The sequence below is a fragment of the Amphiura filiformis genome, chromosome 18 (genome assembly GCF_039555335.1).
Source record: "Amphiura filiformis chromosome 18, Afil_fr2py, whole genome shotgun sequence".
Lineage (NCBI taxonomy): Eukaryota > Metazoa > Echinodermata > Ophiuroidea > Amphilepidida > Amphiuridae > Amphiura > Amphiura filiformis.
Window position 1 is genome coordinate 11228807 of NC_092645.1, and position 20812 is coordinate 11249618.

At 35.8% G+C, this 20812-nt stretch overlaps 3 protein-coding genes across 3 annotated transcripts in view; all 3 read left to right on the forward strand.

Annotated features, from left to right (window-relative positions):
- Positions 1-229: 229 nt before the first annotated feature.
- On the forward strand, positions 230-11384 carry LOC140138965 (tolloid-like protein 2). The gene is made up of 10 exons (XM_072160746.1): positions 230-317; positions 614-844; positions 967-1059; positions 4066-4207; positions 4964-5160; positions 5721-6065; positions 7486-7752; positions 9547-9636; positions 10409-10583; positions 11063-11384. The coding sequence occupies exons 1-10, from the start codon at positions 230-232 to the stop codon at positions 11382-11384; spliced, it is 1950 nt and encodes a 649-aa protein (XP_072016847.1).
- An 898-nt stretch (positions 11385-12282) lies between these two features.
- Positions 12283-16265, forward strand: LOC140139367 (neuropilin-2-like). The gene is made up of 3 exons (XM_072161140.1): positions 12283-12628; positions 14465-14631; positions 16180-16265. Exons 1-3 carry the CDS (start codon positions 12307-12309, stop codon positions 16243-16245), a joined length of 555 nt encoding a protein of 184 aa, XP_072017241.1. The 5' UTR covers positions 12283-12306; the 3' UTR covers positions 16246-16265.
- A 40-nt stretch (positions 16266-16305) lies between these two features.
- The window catches only part of LOC140138966 (scavenger receptor cysteine-rich domain-containing protein DMBT1-like), a 10970-nt gene continuing 6463 nt past the window's right edge, over positions 16306-20812 (forward strand). Inside the window, exons 1-5 of the mRNA XM_072160747.1 lie at positions 16306-16358; positions 17526-17870; positions 18456-18722; positions 19590-19682; positions 20346-20687. Of these exons, the coding sequence (XP_072016848.1) occupies positions 18518-18722; positions 19590-19682; positions 20346-20687 (640 nt within the window). The 5' untranslated portion in view covers positions 16306-16358; positions 17526-17870; positions 18456-18517. The remainder of the gene's footprint in view (positions 16359-17525; positions 17871-18455; positions 18723-19589; positions 19683-20345; positions 20688-20812) is intronic.

Below are 20812 nucleotides of genomic sequence, written 5' to 3' on the forward strand. Positions count from 1 at the left end.
CATCAATAAAAGGTATTTTTTCATCCGAACTTTCACCATGTTCTTACTTTTGTTGGATATCTACTGTGGTCCTATGAACTGGAATGTCTTTCCCAGAGTAAATACTACAAACTATTACATTGGTTAATTGTAATCGCTTACCTTTGCGACTGAATTATGAATAATAAAATAAGCTAAATATATTATTCGATTGTGCGAATCTTTGGAATCGTCAGTATCAGATATGATTATGTATGTGTATGCAGGTCTAGATTCAATCAAGATGTTGAGTAAGATTATTACAATACTTCTCGTGATACCAAGTTTGACAATTTCACGTAAGTTTGAAATTTTAATTGTATTCTGCAAAATAGCTGATTACTACTTTTTTTTAAATCTCAAAATGATACCTTAAATTTTGTAAACAAATGGATGGGGAAATTACGACATTGTATGAATTAGAAAGTTAGTAATAGTAGTAAAATCAGTAAGCCAACTATTTCTTTCTCACAAAATAATTTGCTTTCCGATATGATTGGATGGTATGATAGGAGGCAAAATTAATCACAACGTGCAAAATATTGTCATTATAAGCAACTTTACAACTATTATGTAAATTATATTTCCCTTGAAGAAATCACCGATGTAATTCTATCCGAGTCTGGTGCGGTGTCCATTTTGGGTTTATCAGGAGATGAAGAGGCGGCTATATGCTACCAAGGCACCAATGGAAACTGGTCATCAGTTGAGGCAAGTGTGACCTGCCGACATCTGGAGTATTTGGATGGTGAAGCTGTGGTACTGACTGAAGAGGATATTGCATTCCTACCTGAAGTAGTCATATTTGACTTTGAGTGTTACGGAGGTAGGTTTGTGCTTGATTATTCATTTCAATTTCAAATAATATTAATTACTTACACTCATCTCGAAAAGACATCATACTGCTTATACGGCTTAATCATACCATATCAACTTTTATTTTAAAAGGTGAATTATCGTTAGCAGAGTGTCGTTATGGAGATGCCACGACGACTGATGTGGGATGTGGATCTAAGCTATATGCTGGGGCAAATTGTTCTAGTAAGTACGCAAGCAGAATTTTGGATTTTTGGATGATCTTTGTTTGCTTTTGTTATTTGTTTTTACTGTAAAACCAAACAGCTCTCTTTGCACATTTTTAAATTTAAATGTTTTCTTTATTTTCCATCCGACTTACCCGAGTGAAAAATTGATCAAATAATTAAATGGCCAAAACATTAAGTAGGGCGCCTCCGCCTAATGTTTTACAAAGAAAATGCTCATTGACTTATAATTTATATAGGCATATATCCTAAATTAAGGCAATGTGATTGATACGAACTAAAAAGATTTTGCAAATTGTCATAATACTTCAAATGATCAGGTTTAGATTTATCGCAGGTCGAATGACTGAGGCCAAAATGTGGTTGTTTTCGATTTGTTAGAATCAATTTAATACTTTGATATAATCTTTTTTAATAAATGGTGCATTTTTGAAATAATTATGTATTATTTATTCCAAAATATATTTAACATACAGATATATGTATTGTTTTATCATTTTATGTATTGATTAATATTTATTTATTTATTTATTTATTTATTTATTTATTTATTTATTTATTTATTTATTTATTTATTTATTTATTTATTTATTTATTTATTTATTTATTTATTTATTTATTTATTTATTTATTTATTTATTTTTTTTTTTTTTTTTTTTTTTTTTTATTTATTTATTTACAAAAGGTGAGTGAGTGTTGATCTGTCATGCTATAATAAGCCCATTATAATATCCGGTAGGAATCCCCCTTCAGGTGGAAATAGCCCAAATTTGTCACTTTCGAAATGTTCTCTTTTCCATTCAATTCGGTATAACTTTGGGAAATAAACGCGCATCGAGGATAAAAAGAGGTATCAAACTACGCATAACAATCTATAGATTAATTTATTTGGTAATTTAGGTATAGTGACTTTACGATATTGCTTTTGTTTTAAGTGTTCGGCTATATTGTGTGCGCAGTATTTTTAGCAAAGTATAGCCATAATACATGCATGAATTAGCACAATTTGAATGCATTTTCCAGCTGTTTGTTTAGTTCAGGCGATGTTGTAGTCAACAGTGACACAGGATTTGAAGAAAAGAGAGTAACTTGGTTTGTTTTTATACTCCGCGGTAAAAGACTCGTCATAATGTTGGTTCATTACACAATTTTTCTACTAGACATGGCTCTTGGTATTTCTGGAGGTAGTATTATGGATATAGGTGAATTTCATTCTTGTACCATATTTTTATACACATGAAATGAGAACTATATTGCTTTAAACATTACAATGCTGAGATATGAAGATGTCTTTAAATTTGCAAGAAACTATTTTATTCAGATGCAATAGAATTAAGGGGTCGGTACCATTGCACAGTATTTTTGTAGGGGCATGAGAGCACATCAGGCATATCAAATTGCAGAATTGCATTCTGAATACGAAGAATATCCTTCTGATATCAAATAATTTTGATTTATTTAAATACACGATATAACATTAGAAAAAGTTCGAGGACATCTCCCATTCACCGTGTATAGTGAATTGACTACGTAATATTCACACACTCGTCGGTATAGACTAACTGCACTCCAGTCCTTTCGAAAGCCGTATCTTTCCAAACAAATTGTATTTAGGCCAAAATATTACAATTAATATTGATTTGAATATGTTATCTTCATTATTACATGCACAAAAAAAAATTTAAAAACCGACAAATGTACCTGATGTAATTTCAACCAAGAATTTCAATGACATTCGATATGTCTGGTGTACTCTCAGATCCCACAAAAATAGTGTACAAACGTTAATATCCGATTCCTCAGATAATCTCGTAAGTCATTGCAAAAGTGTTGTGTCTCTAGGGTTGCAACTGGCACTTGAATTTCCCATTGAATCATGTGTTTTGAAACAGACAAAGTGTATCTGATAGGACAAATTTCTATTTCATTCTCAATATTCATGTTTTGATTTTTTGATACAAAAACAAAAAACACGAAGCCAGTTACAGTTTCTGTATCACCTATTAAAAGTTCCATCTTAAATATTGAAAGAAAGAGTCTGCACACAGCTAATAAACAACATGTCTGTATCTAATTTAATCTGTCATTTCATTCATTTCATTCATTTCATTCATTTCATTCATTTCATTCATTTCATTCATTTCATTCATTTCATTCATTTCATTCATTTCATTCATTTCATTCACTTCATTCGTTTCATTCGTTTCATTCGTTTATTTCATTCATTTCATTCATTTCATTCATTTCATTCATTTCATTCATTTCATTCATTTCATTCATTTCATTCATTTCATTCATTTCATTCATTTCATTCACTTCATTCGTTTCATTCGTTTCATTCGTTTCATTCGTTTCATCCATTTCATCCATTACATACATTTCATACATTTCATCCATTTCATCCATTTCATCCATTTCATCCATCCATTTCATCCATTTCATTCATTTCATTCAGTTCATTCAGTTCATTCATTTCATTCATTTCATTCATTTCATTCATTTCATTCATTTCATTCATTTCATTCATTTCATTCATTTCGTTCATTTCGTTCATTTCGTTCATTTCGTTCATTTCGTTCATTTCATTCATTTCATTCATTTCATTCATTCGATTGCCTCTACATCGGTCTCTTTATTAGGTATAATTGAGGTGGGAAATTTACCCGTTCTTGTGTTAGAAATAGCTTTTTCTGTCAAAACCTTTGTCTCTTTCTTATAATCCAGGTACGAACTGCGGTGGTATATCTACCAGTTCTTCTTGTACCATTGTCCGAATATAATCTTTCTCTGCCTCAATCTTTGTCTCTAGCTCTTTCTTATAATCCGGTATGAACTGCAGTGGTACATTTGGTACCGTTAGTAGCCAAACCTCAACCTTTATAATATTTGACTCTTCCTTATCATACAGGTACGAATTGCCGTGGTACATTTATAAGGTCGTCTGGTACAATTATTTATACTAGTCCGAACTCAATTTTCTTATTTCTTCTTTCTTATTATTCAGGTACGAACTGCGGTGGTACATTTAACAGTTTTTCTGGTACCATCTCTAGCCCGAATTATCCAAACCGTTACCCAGTGTATGCTTCCTGCGACTATATCATCAGTGTACCTACAGCTACTGCCATCAATATCACCTTCCATAGGTAAAAATGTTAGATTAACCACTTCATTATCAATTGGACCAATCAGCAACATTGTTAGAATACCACACAAAAAAATTGGGGTGAATTATTTGCAAAGCTCCAATCTGATTGGTGATTAAAGTGAAGATATCATGTAATTGACCAATCAGAGGCAATGTTAGATCGGCAGGTAGTACTCAGGGGGTTATGAAATGGATATCAAACTATTCCGATCGTAAGGCTAATCAATTAATTACCTCGAAATGGTAATGCATTATTGTATCAGATTCGTTTTCAATATATACCCATGACGTAATTGAGTTTGCCATGACATGAACATATCACGTATTTTTGTCATAATGACGTTAAAAACACAATCCACCTGATAAATGGTTTCAAATACGTCTCCTTGATTACATTAGTAAAATCCTTGTCTTAATGTAAATATACGCTTGGACTAAAAATGCGGTCATATATATTTGTTTTTTGTTTTGTTTTTTAATGCGATCGTATGTTGAAATTAAGATTTAATTTAAATCTGATCAACCAGGCATACCAATTTTTCACGGACAAAACCGACGTTGCAACTGAAACCGTCATTCTTCAGCTGGGCTGTGATGCAAATGACCTTGAATATCGGTAACTTCAGGTCATTTGCATCACAAACCATCTGAGGACTGAAGTTTTCAATCGCATCGTCGGTTTCGTCCGTGAAAAAATAAAATAAAATCTATAATAGAATAAATTATGACTCAAATAATTTTTAATCTCTTACAGCTTCGATGTTGAATATGAGTATGATTACCTAGTGTTTGGGGTGGGAACAAATCCTGAAACATCCTCACCTTCAGATAGCTTGACAGGAAGCATTGTTCCAGATCCGTTCATACTCGGCAGTGGCACGATGTGGTTTCGGTTTTTTAGCGATAGTTCCCTTAATAATTATGGATTCTTGCTAACCTGGGAAGCTTTTGGTAAGTGGTGATCATAGATAATAAATATGCAGACCATTAACCAACAGTCGAAGTCCAGCATCGAATGAAGACCAATCATTACATGAAGCACGCGCACAAAAATGTTACGCCCATTCTGCACCTGTTACCAGGTTAAGTAAATTTCCGTCGTCAACCGTGTAATTGAATGGGCTTATTTTGAAATTTTAAAACGCTTGAAATTTCACAAACAAATAGGCCTATGTTAATTAATAAATAAACTAAAACTGTTGGGGTTCGATAATGAACCCCACAAAACTAACCGAGTATATGGAAAATGCCATACGGCCGAGCGGTTTTGCCGGCTCTCTTCGACCATCATGCCACTCGCCGCGTGCCTGTGATGCAAAAAAAATGTTGTTCAGCTTAAAATGGGCAGCAACCCTTCCTGGCAGGTATTAATAATATTACTTCAGCAGTTTGGGTAAACAAATTAAAATTAAAATCGATGGAAATCGTACATTATGACTTACAGTTACACTTCATGTGTGTGGCTAGCTATTATTATGTTTAACAAGTTTACAATATCTTACTCTCTACAGATTTACCACTGTGTTCTTACCGATACACAAGTACGACAGGCAGCATAACCAGTACCAACTACCCCAATGAGTACCCAGCCTTTACTAACTGTACCTACATTCTAGACATCCCGGATGTGGAGCATATTGCGATAACCTTTCACGATTTCAAGCTGGAATATCGACATGATTTCCTTTACTACGGAGTAGGAACAGTGCCATCTATAGAACACAGTCTGCTTGCCTTTACGGGTTCAAGGATTTCTGATTCATTTGGAATCCCTTCATCAGCAGCCTGGTTTATATTCATAAGCGATGGATCGATAAATTATCAAGGATTCAATTTTACTTGGGATACATCAACAGGTTTGTTCTAAATTGAACTGTTCCATTTGCAATTTGCCATACCCAGTGGCAGCGCTACGGGGTGGCAATAGGGCATATGCCCCCCCCCCCCCCAACTTTTTCTTGCCCCCTAGTTTGCCCCCCCCCCCCTTTGTGGCAAGAACACCAAAACTAGAACATTTAAGAATGTCTTCCACAAAAGGAATTAGTTATAGGGTTAATTATTTTACAATTATACACCTTCTGCTAATGGTTTTACCTATGTCTTCCACAAATAGTATTTGAAAGTTACCAATTTTCCCCATGAAACCCATACTCAGGCTCTGTGGAAGGTGTTCTAAATCTTCTTCGGGAGGATTGTGGATTCCAAACCCGAGGGGTCGCTCCCATTGTGGCCTGTACACCATCCGCGATAATGAAAACGCGTAAAAAGGGTAGTTTTTCGTGGGTAGGCACGATACGCGCGTATCGTGTTTAGGGTGTCAAAAACATGACAAATTGAAAAAAGGGTAGCAAAATTGCAATTGCTAATACGCGGAAATGAAATTTAGGGTATGAAATTTGATGCAAGGAATAAAATCCCTGTTTAGGGGCGCGTGTTACCTGTTTAGGGTATCGTTTTAGCCAGGGGTGAAATCCTTGTTTAGGGTGCTTTTCAAAAGTTGATTATCGCGGATGGTGTACAGGCCACAATGGGAGTAGCTCCCGCCCCGGATTCCAAATAGAATAGTCCATTGAATGACATATTATTCTTATTTGCTATGTTATACATATATATCGCAAATACCTGTTGGTCTACTGTTGATTTTATATATGAGAAACAATAATCGTGGAATTAATATTCTTAATAATTATATTAATCTGCCTTTTCAATATTAATATTAGTAAATACAATTAGAAAACTTCAATAATTTCAAATTCAAGTAATTGCGATTTCACCAATCAAATCATTTGAACAGCAGGCCTTGCCGTTTGAGGCGAGCGATCGCTCTCGCTCGCCACTGCTCGCCCAAACTCAATTAGCGAGCGAGTTTCCACTCACCATAGACAATAAATATCGCTCGCTGCGAATCACCCAAATTGAATCTAAATTACATTCAAGTTTTAGCACTTCCAATGTATTATCGTAATAAACTAGTCTTGATTTCTGAAAGACAGGATGTCAGAGTGTGTAAGTGTGTCATACTGATTGCTCTTTCAGACCCAGAGAGTGATTCGACCACTAGCGAGTGATTCGACCACTAGCGAGTGATTTGATTACTCGCCTAGCATCAAGGTAGCGAGAGATTGACCACTCGCCTTTGAAATTTAGACGGCAAGACCTGGAACAGGAACGCGGAATTCATACTTGTTCATTTTCATGACATGTTTGTTCAGGGTACTGTTTTCCTTTTCAATTACTTTTTAACATGGTTTACTCTTCTCAATTTATTTTCAACAGAAGCACCAGAAACACAGATAACCGATGTATCGATCACCGCCGATGGTTCTGGGGTTGAGGTTGCAACAGGAATAGTACGTGTGCAAGGTTTGACAGATAGTGGATCCTCGTGGGCACATATATGCTATACAGGCAATAATGGCGATTGGAGTGACATCGAGGCCAAATTAATCTGCCGATATCACGGATTCGGAGATGGAGAGGCTACTAGTATTGCTATAGACCCTGAGAGTAGTTGGGTGCTGCACAACTTCCAATGCGGTGCAGGTACGACATAACGTCATGTTTCAGGTCATATTTTTTTCACATCAAGTTCGAAAGTGTCATCAATGCTTTTTACGCTGTGCCACACGCTTATTTTTTTGCAATTAATTATACGCACACGATCGTCAATATCAAACTTGAGATGAACCAAAGTGACCTATATTTATTTATTGGTAAATGCGTATCACTTTACAGGGGCTGTCCATAATTTTCGCCGTTTTCACTTACGTACAAAGCGTACGTAACTTTTTACCCCCCTCCCTCCCTCGAGTTACGTACAAATAAAATGGCGAAGTATTTCGAGTACTACTTATAGCAAAATTGAGATGTTGGGTTGGGGTTTTGGTTAGAGTTTAGGTTACGGTTTGATTAGGGTTAGGGCTAGTGTTCCAGGAGAACAGTTGGTTCTGGATTAATATTTTTACAGATAAGTTTAGAAACCTTTTAAACCATATTTTCATGAAAACGAGAGCCATCAATAAATTAAAATATAGCTTAAAATGCAGCCCGAATCTTAACTAAAAGACCAATGCACCCCAAAATCTACCGAACACCCCAATACTCTCTTTTCCACTAAGAACCCCCGGGATCACATCATATATAGGGGAACCAGGGGGACTTCCTTTTGGCATATTTGGTGTATATTCTTGCAATTTAGACTATATGCGTTTCATGTCTTTTGTCGCAACAGTGACAATCCACACTTGAGCCTCTGCTGCCATTGATCCTATCGCAGATAGAAATATTTTCTTAATGTATTTTGGTATGAAATAAAATTAAGCATAATGTAAAAAAGGACCACTGTGCATAGACTCTAAAATAAAGAGAAAATCATTGTTTGCATGGCATGTTATAGAAATTGTTAGAACGAATTGAACAATTTTAGGTCAATTGGTTATAACTTATGAATAAACTAATGGAAAATACCATAATTTTTCACTTTCATTTTTTTATTGCTCAAACAAATCGCCATTTTTCTTACGTTTCTTATGTTCAGGGTTTTTACCCCCTCCCTCCCTCTTACGTACGCTTTGTACGTAAGTGAAAATGGCGAAAATTATGGACGGCCCCTACTGGGAGTGAAATTGTACAAATAATGCATGCGTACTGAGGTGTTCGTGCATTAGACGCATCAATATCGCAGTATTTTGTACCAGTTCACTCCCAGCAAGTGAAACGCATTTATTAACCTATAAATAAATATAGGCTAATTTAGTTCATCTCAAGTTTGATATTGACGATTGACAAACCACCTTGCGCGCCACCTTGGAATTACATAGGGTTGTTGGAGCTACTTGAACACCTGCCCTGGGTTGTGTAATAAAAATAGTACCACATTTTTGAGTGGTGCGCTTACACATGACTTTCTTCTGGTCATTTTGATACTCACCTGTATATATAGTCGTATTCACTCGGTTGGATATAAGAGACTTATTACCGGTAATAAGTGACTTATTACCGACAATAGTGACTTACTACCGGTAATAAGTGACTTACATCCGACCGTGTGAACACTATTTGAATAAAGTATTAATATGATATCTTGTCAGTCACCAACTTAAATCGTTTTCACACGGTCGGACATAAGTCACTTATTACCGGTAATAAGGATTACCGGTAATAAATGCCTTATTACCGGTAATAAGTGACTTATTTCCGACCGTGTAAACACGACTTTAATGGCGGTACCCTGTTGTTCAAAACAATGGTATTACTTTTATGAATAGCCAGCATCACAGGAACATTGTATTACATAATCTATTGCCTCTTTATGTTTATATAACGTTTTCTTTCCAGAGGTAACTTCCTTGAACAATTGCACGTGGGATCTGATGCATGACCCAAATGGATGTGGTGACAAATTTAATGCGGGTGTACGCTGCATTAGTAAGTAATATACAAGAATTATGTAAAAAGAAACTTTCAATCAATTTACCTCTAAATTCCCAGTTCTATTGTCAACAATTCCATCCGATATCAGAGACTCATACTCACCTGTAGCAAGTTGCTTTGATTAATTTGCATTGATGCCTATTGAATATGCTTTTAGTAGCTTTTGGGGGGGGGTTCAGATAAATAAAATAAAATAAATACATAAATAAATATGTCGTTTTTCATTTTCATTTTCATTATCTAAATCAATATTTTATTGAAAAAAAACACTTAGATGTTTGTCAAAAAAGTGTTGTTGCTTCAGCCCTCTTTATAACATAACTCAAGAACCACAGGACCTACAAAAGTATATCTGTGATATTTGAATTCTTCTACACACTCGCTATGAAATGATCAATGCAATTTTTTTCCAAAGCTCACTACCATTCGCAAGATACTGTGAACTACCAAATCGCAACACTTTAGAATAGTTGCTAACCTTAAGTAAAGTCAAATATGTAAGCATATGATTACACAATCCTGCCTGTGAGCAGTATGCTAATTAATTTTAACGTCAAACACCAATAATTTAACAAACCAAATAACCATATATCTGCAGGGCCGTAAATTCCATCATTTAGAATAGAGCTGGTTAACCATCTAAAAGGATTGCATGTTCTTGTCTTCTTTTCGTCTGTGGTATCTTCATTTGTCTTTTACAATATTCTCGGTTTCTAATAGTTTTCCATGGTATAGATTTAAAAAATTATATATTTTCGTGTTTTAGACGACCCATGTGATGCAGTCTTCACAACTACAAGTGGTAGCATACAGAGTCCCAATTTTCCTTCTCTGTACCCGCCTCTCTCAAATTGTACCTATCACATCAACGTTCCTGGAGCTGCACGTCTGCTGATGACATTTGAACAATTTAGGACGGAACATACCCATGATACTTTGCGGTGAGTAAAAATATATCGCATTATTGGTGATACATTTTAATTAATAAATCAAAAAAAAAAATTATTGCATCAACATGATTGTAGTCTAATTTTATAAAGTGTTTGACAATTGACCTTTTCGGTAAATCCAATAAGCCTTTGCGAGTACACCTGAGAACTCGTCATTTGACATCACGCCGACTTGCAATATGCAGTAACGATGTTCGATAAACGATGTGCCCATCGGCGCAGATTGGTGTGACGTCAAATGACGACATCTCAGGTGTACTCACAAAGGCTTATGGGATTTACCGAAAAGGTCAATTGTCAAACACTGTGCCCAGGCCTATGATGACCAAGTGAATGTCAATATGGGTGTTGTGCGTGCAAGGCCTATTCATTAGTCCATCAGTGTAGACGACAATCCACAGATCTCGTGAGCAGCCAATCAACTGGGTGCCGAAATTACTAGTTATTGGTTTTTATGCTTTCAATTCTAGATTTTATCGCAATAACCCGGCTACTACAACGGACACCGATCATGTTGGTACGTTGTCTGGCTGGGGTGATCAAGCACCACTAGAGTTTTACACCGATAGTTTATGGCTTCTCTTCACATCAGACAGAAGTATTGAATATACTGGGTTTAATCTTACATGGGTAACAAGTGGTAAGTATTTATTAATAGAGTATTTATTATTAGTAGTAGTAGTAGTTATAGTAGTAGTAACAGTATCTTGTACTACCATTTTGGGCATGCCGCAGACTCTGAAAATCAGTGACGTACCTCTTTATTATGTGGCATTGGACGCATATGCATAAGGCATCGCATTGAATTTGGTCCTATATCGCTATCGGTGACCGGTTAGGCACCGATGAATCTTTCTATCATACCCAATGCTACAGGACCAAATTAGACGTTGTGCCTGAGCTAACCGTTGATAACCGCAGGCGGTCGCGTATTTTGTACAAGCTCGTGTCACTTTGCAACAACATTTTGCAAGTTCACGTTCAGATCGAGATAGAGAAATCCATCCATTAAGACGTTATGATTTTCTCATACTCGCGAAAACCCGATGACTACAAACGGTAGACCTGTCGTTATACTGTCTATAGGGGCAATTTGTGGTAATCGAATTTTGTTCAGTCCAACCCGTTTGAAATGGTCGTTACCCTGATACGGCGAGTTGCATAGGGCATATTTCACGGGTTATAGCATGACAATTTGGGCTATGACAGTTACAGTTGAAATCCATACAACCTATGGACGACAGGAGCTTATTCTTCCGAATAAAATGGGTGCATATTTCAAATGGAGTGACCCATTCAGGTTACAACATTTGCAATTGACACTCCGTGTATTATATGGGAGATTAATGTCATGTCTTACATGGAGGGTGCATCATGGATTTCAACTTGAATAACCCATTGTAGTCATCTTTATTTCGTCCGCATGTAGGAATGCCGAAATCGCAACAAAAGAATTGATTTTAATAGTCATGCACCTTCAGATGTTCGTGATCTTGTGTGGAAATACTGGTAAATCAGTACGGTTGTGTTTCCCTTTATTGTCATGGGTGCAAATCCGTTTTGCAATAATTATTGTCTGGGTTACCACGTGAGTTATTTGATTAAAATGGCCGAAAGTGACGTCACACTTCTATGGCAAGCCAAATGCTCCAGTAATGACGATTTTGACACTATTTTCTTTGCAGACACTGAATGTAAACAGCATTTCACCAGTATGGAAGGAAACTTCAGTAGTCCTTATTATCCCAATAACTACCCAAACCTTGCCAACTGTGTCTACTTATTCAGCATAGCCAACGCAAGTCAAATTGAGTTCACTATTGAAACCTTTTCCACGGAAAGAGATATCGATTTCCTGTTTTATGGGAACGGAACAGATGTTCCAATTGACGTATTAATTGAAGGTGGTCAACATTTGACGGGATCGAATGTGTGGTCATCTTTGGTGATAAACAGTGGATATGCCTGGTTCGTGTTTACCTCTGATATTACAATAAGTGAACGAGGATTTTATATATCATGGCAAGCACGTACTGGTTAGTTTCTTTTCTTTTCTTTCTTTTTTTTTCCTTTTTTTTTTCTTTCTTTTTTTTCCTTTTTTTCTTTCTTTTTTTGAAATTGAAAGGGGTACTCTTTGGTTTTGAAAGATACATCTAAAGTCGTGTCCATACGGGCATACATTAAGTGACTTATTACCGGTAATAAGTGACTTATTACCTCTAATAAGTGACTTATGTCCGTGTGGACCCGACTTATATTATTATCTATTTCAGCTCCAGTGACACCTCATTAATTTCTCTGCACTTTAAGTCGTGTTCACGCGGTCGGACATAAGTCACTCTTACCGGTAATAAGTCACTTATTACCGGTAATAAATCACTTATGTCCGACCGTGTGGACACGACTTTAGTATTTTACTTTTAAAAAATCAATATAACAGGTCTGCAGCCTGTTTTCATGCCCCTTCAGTAAACATTGGCCTAATCCTACCTAGGACAATGTGCATGAGGTGTCACTGGACTTGGAGTAGATAGTATCAAGTTTAAAAAACGCTTACGTACGTTTATTATCATACTGAACACCATTTAATAATTTTCCCTAATCGGCTGCTGATTTGTTGATCAGGGATACAATATATATTCTTACAAATTGCGGGAAGATTTTTAATTAAAGTAAATCGTCAGGTATAGTTATTTTATAATAAAAGAAAGAACGATGTGATTTTCAGAATTTTTCTGAAAGGCAGACTGTCTATGTGACTAATTTTATGGAAAATTTAACACTAAGAACAACCAAAACCCTGAAACGTTTATTTTGCACATCCATTAATATCAATAAATGTCTATAAATATCCACAGGCCATGCATATCCAATGCCCATAAACGTCCAGAAGTATCCGTACATGTCTATACAGGTCAATACATGTCCACAAAATAATGTCCATAAATGGCATTTCGTGTACATGTGGAGTTCTAGATAATTTTAGACTCTCCTAGGCAATTTTGTAGACAGATATGTTTAACCATTATGAAATGGTTTGGGGTCATTGAATGAACTACTTTATGAACTAAGATACGCTGTCGATTAACGGTGATTGCACGGTTGTTTGTTGTGATCATTGATTTTATTTTTAAAATTTTTTTATTATAATGTTCAATTCTAGACCTGAATAATACCAACAACTATCACACTAATAAACTGTATATACACATATTTTGTAGCAATTTTAACATACATATTCGTTTCTCTATCAAATTATTCATCTTTTTCTGCTTCGTGTGGTAATTTTAATTCTATAAACTGGTCATTCATTAAGTGCGCTATTTACATATATTTTAAATTTAAATTAGCCAAATAATATGAGTTATACCTTACATTTCATGATAATATGTTTTTTGAAAATACCCTTGTCATTTGTTAGTCTGTTTACTGATGTTCTCATACCATTTTACGAATGCCTACCCCTTGCAAAGATGCAAATAAGATTTACAAGATATATATAAATAGCGCCATCATTGTTCAACTTTTCTTTAAAATGACTCAGTTTTACAGGCCATCAAACAACCGTGTGTCCTGTAAACAGTAACCGTAAATGTCCGTAATGGGTGCCATTGACTGTGTTGCATACTCATTTATAATTTCCAATAAAGATAAGCGGAACACTTTATTTCCTGTTAAAAGTGGAACATAATCTTTCTACATCTCAGAAAGGATACATCTCAAAAAATATTCAGTAGTTGATATACGGGAATAAATTGCAGTCATGTCATTTTTTTATAACAAAGTAGACAAAACACGATATAATAACAATACGAAGAAATTACAGATTTAGAGTTACACATAAAGGACACGTTAATCCTTTTCCTCAACAGAAACCTTGGAGGGTACTCCATGTGGTCAGAATTTCACAAGTCGATCAGGAGTTATCAGAAGTCCAAATTACCCTGGCAGGCATCCAAGTGATGCAGATTGTGTTTATGTAATAAGTGTGCCGTCAGCAGACAGGATTGCCATCAGTTTCCTTTCATTCGATTTAGAGGTATGTTAAATATGGGAATACCCAGCAAACACAAAACGTTTTAAATAAGTTGTATTTTGGCTTTTGGTTTAGGTAAAAACGTTTTAATAACATTAAAATGTCAGGTTATATAAAGGTCATGAAAACGTTTTAAAACATTTGGTATAAAACACACTACAACAATATTTTTAAAATGTTTTCAAAATGTTATTGTAAACTATTTTTGCAAACATTGTTTCCAAATGTTCTTAAAATGTATTTTTTTAAACGTTTTAATAACATTTAAATGTCGGATTATATAAAGGTCATGAAAACGTTTTTAAAACGTTATTGCAAGTATTTTGTGCAAACATTTTTCGCAAAATATTTTTTCAACCCCAAAATAACATTCTGTCTAGAACGTTTTGTATCAAGTTTTCAAAAATGTTTTTGGAATGTTATAAAAACGTTTTTATACCCTTTATATAACCCGACATTTTAAACGTTTTCTGTAAAAAAAAATTGTGTTTGCTCAGCAGTTGATTATCAAAAAATGTCTTTTAATGTTATGAAAACGTTTTATACCCTTAATATACCTTTTATATAACTCGACATTTAAACGTTTTCTGACAACCTTTTATAACCTTTTGCGAATGATGTCGAAAACGTTTTGTGTTTGCTGGGTAGCCAGTCATTTCAACATTGGGTAAAGTGGGGGCTAAATAATGTTAATGCCATACCGAGCGCGTTTAAAACATGCAAACATGAAGAGCCCCATCCACAAAAGTGTAAAGGGTTTTGAGCATAGTTATATACGAACAAGCAAACCTGCAAATGTGTGTCTCAACCCCATTGGCTCAGTTGGTAAAGCGCCAGACTTTGGTACAATTTCATGTTTTCAAAACCGCTCAATAATGAACACATAATATGCTAACTATCGAGTTTTTACGGTATAATTTATCAAGATTTGTAAATGGAAATATAATACGTGATTATTAGCAACGTCCCCGTTATGGACGACATGGCCCTAATCTCCCACACATGGGTTGTAGATTTCAAATGGCGTTACCCATTCAGGTAGCTTCCATTAGAAATTCACATTCCCTGTGTGGAAGATTGAGGTGATGTCTTCCATAGCTATACCGTAAAAACTCGATAGTTAGCATATGTGCTTACTATCGAGCGATTTTGAAAACATGAAATTGTACCAAAGTCTGGCGCTTACCAACTGAGCTAATGGGGTCGAAACACACATTTGCAGGTTTACTTGTTCGTATATAACTATGTGTATCGATGATTAGCTCAAAACCCTTTACACTTTTGTGGATGGGGCTCTTCATGTTTGCATGTTTTAAAAGCGCTCGATAGTAAGCACATATGAGGTGTATGGATTTCAAATCGAATAGCCCACTGCATCTCTTTCAGCTTCCTTTAATACGTTCCTGAATAAACCACTATGCCAGCTTTTTATGTTTGGATTTGGTTGTCCGACAGATTTTTTCTATTTTGTTTTAATCTAGATTTATTTGAATACATACGTTTTTAATACGATCCATACTTATCTGTTCATTTCAACAGAATGTCATTAAGGTTGGATACGACTTCCTCGACTACGGCATTGGCACTCAACGTACGACAGAAGGGGAAGTATCTTAAACTGGAAGCTTCACTCCAGACGCTATAGAACTGGTGACAAACTCTATGGTTTCATTTCACAAGTGATGGTAGTGTAAACAATTACGGTTTCCAGTTCACTTGGACAGCCATCAGTAAGTAAATTGATTTACCTGTTGTATTTTTTTTATTTTTTTATTTATTTATTTTTTTATTTTTTTATTTATTTATTTATTTATTTATTTATTTGTTTGTCTAAATATATAATACTCAAAGATTACCTACTCAATATTGCATCATACATCAAACCATGGCAAACACGTCTTTTTACTATAAAATAATAATGACGCCCGTACTTATTATTATACAATTCGCTATTTATCATTATGTGATACATTATAAAACACAGTCATTATGAAATTTTAATTTGAATTCAAAATCTATTTTTCAATCGAAGTCTTTTTGATGGGTGATGAGGCATAAAGTAAATATTTCACAAATATGTGTCCTCGAGAGTGATCCGATTGTAAATTCACATGGATTTGATGGCAAATGTGGCATTTAAGACAAATGACCTCTAGATCTAACCCATAACCTTAACCCCTAACCTAACCCCTAACCCCTGACCCTAATTAGCATATGGTGATATTTCGGTTTATCCTTCATTATGAAGGAACATATGCAAATATAATATCTGACCCCTAACCCTAACTCTAAACATAACCCTAACCCCTAACCCCTAACCCTAACATATTTGCATATATTTGCATATATGTTCCTTCATAATAAAGGAGTAAGTCACATGTTTCTTCATAATGAAGGTTTAACCGATATTGGTGTCTTAAAGGAGTATTTCGTGATCCTAGCATCCTCTTTTTATGACATTTTTCAGTACATATCTACGAAAAAGCTTATTCCCAAAATTTCAGTTGATTCCGATTTTGCGTTTGCGAGTTATGCATGATTATGTATTACACTGCTCCATAGACAATGCGTTGTAATTTCGTTCTGGTGCACCAGAACGAAATTCAAATTTCACGATATCTTTGCTAAACGGATTAATCTGCAAGAAATATTTTGTAAATAAACATTATGTAGGCAGAGGTTTCCAGTGGTATAAAAATCTCAACTTGTTTTCAGAAAAGTGGGGGGATGAGGCTGTGGATCACGAAATGCCCTTTTAAATGCCACATCTACCGATTTGATACGGTAGAAGCCCAGGGAATATTACATGGTTACCATTTTCACGTTGTTTCTCGTCCAGTCGTTGCAGATCTCGTAAAGATCAATAATTGGTCATTTTTTGTATTCATATTTAATAGATAGCGCCGACTGTCATGGTTACTACAATCTACCAGTAGGTAACATCACCAGTCCTAACTATCCACGACCTTATCCGGGATTCAGTAATTGCTCGTACATTATCAACGTTGCTAGTGCTAGTCATATAACGATTATTTTACATGACTTCGCTTTGGAGTTTGGAAATGATCTCCTCTATTTTGGCATCGGAGAACAACCACGTGTTGACGCGGCGATAGGCTCGTTTACTGGTTATTTCGCACCAAGTGCATTTTCACTGAGGACGTCATCATTGTGGTTTATTTTCCAAACGAATGGAGCAGGTAGTGATTTGGGATTTGCCTTGACGTGGGATACGACAAAAGGTTCGTTCGCTACCTAAGACACCAAGTTTAATTCGATTTGCCTTGACGTGGGATACGACAAATGGTCCCGATATGAACCGATGGCTCCTTCCATTCATGGCAGTACAAGTAGTTTTACTTCCATGTTCTATCGACCCCTGACACTTTACATAGTGCTCATGTCGTTTTAATTTTTCGATAGCACTAATGATGTTCATTATTATGCTTGATTTATTTAGGGCTTAGGCCCTACTTCGTCTGAATGTAATGTTTAAATCCTAAAAGGATTTACTCAGGTTACTCGAACAAAAATTCCATAAACTCCCTGCTGCAAAGATTTGTAGCGTATGCTCTTCGACTTTCCCGAAAGTCGATTCTATCAATCCCATGTTTCGGCTTACTATCATTATTGCGATATCTATAGTAGTTGGATATTGATCATTAACGTGAGTAACCAGCACAGTGTCCCTCTCGTGAACATAAAACAATTAACCACATGCTATTTGCTATCATACTGGATACTCACAATACATAAGCAGGATGGCCTATCTGGCATAAACCAGGTGCCAAGTTAATGATCAATGTTCTTTTTCATAACTTAAACAGACGCTCCCGAGAGCAGTATAACTGGTGTCCGTATCAATGGTGAACAAGGATATAATGACGAAATGGGGTATGTGACAATGGAACACCTAGAAGGCATACTACGCGAAAGTTGGGCACATGTTTGCTACGAGGATGATGGACATACATGGAGTGACGTGGAAGCAGCCGTGGTTTGTATGTACTTGGGTTTTGAAAATGGGACAGCTGTTGCGTTTGATGAATGGGATTCCAACGGTTATATTTTGGATAACTTCGTATGCCCAGTTGGTAAGAACATAATGTATTATGCCTAGTGGTTTTTATTGGTAGTCAATCTCTTTACTGTTTCCAAACACTCAATTTACATTTGTCTGTCCGTCGTGTTTCAATATCCATGTCAGGGTATAGGCAAAATTTTAATTACTTTCTGTCAAATTTTCGTCAGATTCGGTTTACTGGTTTTGAAAACAAAGGCTATTGTGTAATCATCTCATAATCTAACCCATTCTAAGTTTCTTCACAACACCATCTTCCCAAAGAAAGTGTTTTAAAAATAGTACAGTGAGTAATATTCGGGTTTTGTATCAGTAGCATATAGCCGCAATTTAAGTTTATTTAAACTTAGTAAACATTGGGGTACGATTCTCTTCCTTGATTTTGAAAGCACAGGTTCTTGCATAAAAAATTATTGCATTCATCTCAATCTTAGTAACTTTTGATGTAAATATGAATAAATACTGGTGTATTAGAAATTCACAGAATGATGTTAGATATTTCAGTGTCCCAATTCTAAAAGCAAAGCTAAAAATACCATGTCTCAAAGCGCAAGCGCGTGTTCGGTTTTCATAGCTCGTCTATTTCAGCTGAAACGACAAATTCATATTTTATTTATTCCGCATTCCGCATTCGTTTTTTAAACTGCCAATTGCTTTGAAACATAGTATTATTTTTTAGGCTAAGCAAATCAATCATACAAATAATGGTTTCTTTACTTGCCTTGTTATTTAATACTATGATAGAGTGCTCCCACTCTGGATTGCAGTATAGTAAAACTTTATTTATCTACTTTTTATATGTGTTTGTTTGTTTATTTATATGTACTCATTTATGCACTTGCATTATTATACATTTCCTTCACTTTGTGTTGTGGTATAGATTCAGTTTCGCTTACTGACTGCAACTGGGATAGTGTAATACACAGCGTAGATGGTTGTGGCTCAAGAAGATATGCAGGAGTTAAGTGTTTTAGTAAGTAATGACTACGCCGTGATGCATTTTCAACCCTAATGTGGCAGTGACATTAAAGCGTTGAGGCAGTTGTTTTGTGAGGGAATCTATGAGGCGTTTTAGGCGCGTGCGCCTGTACGCCAGCGCTTTGAGCGAACGCTAGCAATTTGTAGCTGCGTCCAATGAATTCCGCACTGACGTCACTACCACATCAGAGTGAAAAATGCTTTAATGAGCAGATGGCGCGTAAACATTCCATTCCGCACAGCTTCACACACATACATGTACCTATAATAGACATACATAATACAAACACAGGAAATGGCAAACATTATTGTAACACACTTTGCATTCTCTTCGTTACGTGCCACACGGCTGGATTGTTATAAAAATTCCGTTACTTTTAGTGTTATATTGGACTTATAGGAAATATTCAAACAAATTACATAACAGTTTCAATGCGATAGAGCATATCACCCTGAGTAAATGACACACCTTTACTCGGGGAACGCTAAAACGGCACATTCAGTTTTATCCTATAACGTTACCGGTGTCACGATATGTATACCGATGGCTATTTCTACCGTTAGCGCTTTAGGACCGAAGCGAACATGGTGCCTCAGCGGTATGTGGTATTTTCCTAATCCGCTAATATTTTATAATATTATACATCGTATTTCACAGACTCTCCATGCGGTGGCAACTTTACCAGTCCATCTGGTTTCCTCTATAGCCCTGGCTATCCAGACTTATATCCCAATTCAGCGAATTGCACATATTTCGTCAATGTAACAGGCGCAACAAGACTTGTCTTCACCTTCCACGTATTTCAACTCGAGTATAATCACGACAGAGTGCAGTATACCCAGTATCAACCTACCGATATAGACAGTGTAAACCACGGTACATTGACTGGGTTGGGTCAGCAAGCACCACTGGAATTTTATTCCAACACACTGTGGATGAGATTTACTACTGATAGCTCAGTCGAATACCCGGGTTTTAATATATCATGGAAAGCATCTTGTAAGTTGTTTTCAGATATTTTTTGAATACCACTCAAATCACATTTCTTGTTACCAATTGCCCCTACCCGCTGGCATTTCTCGCGCAAGCCAGCCGCATACGAAACGGAACAAGCTTGCTCAAAA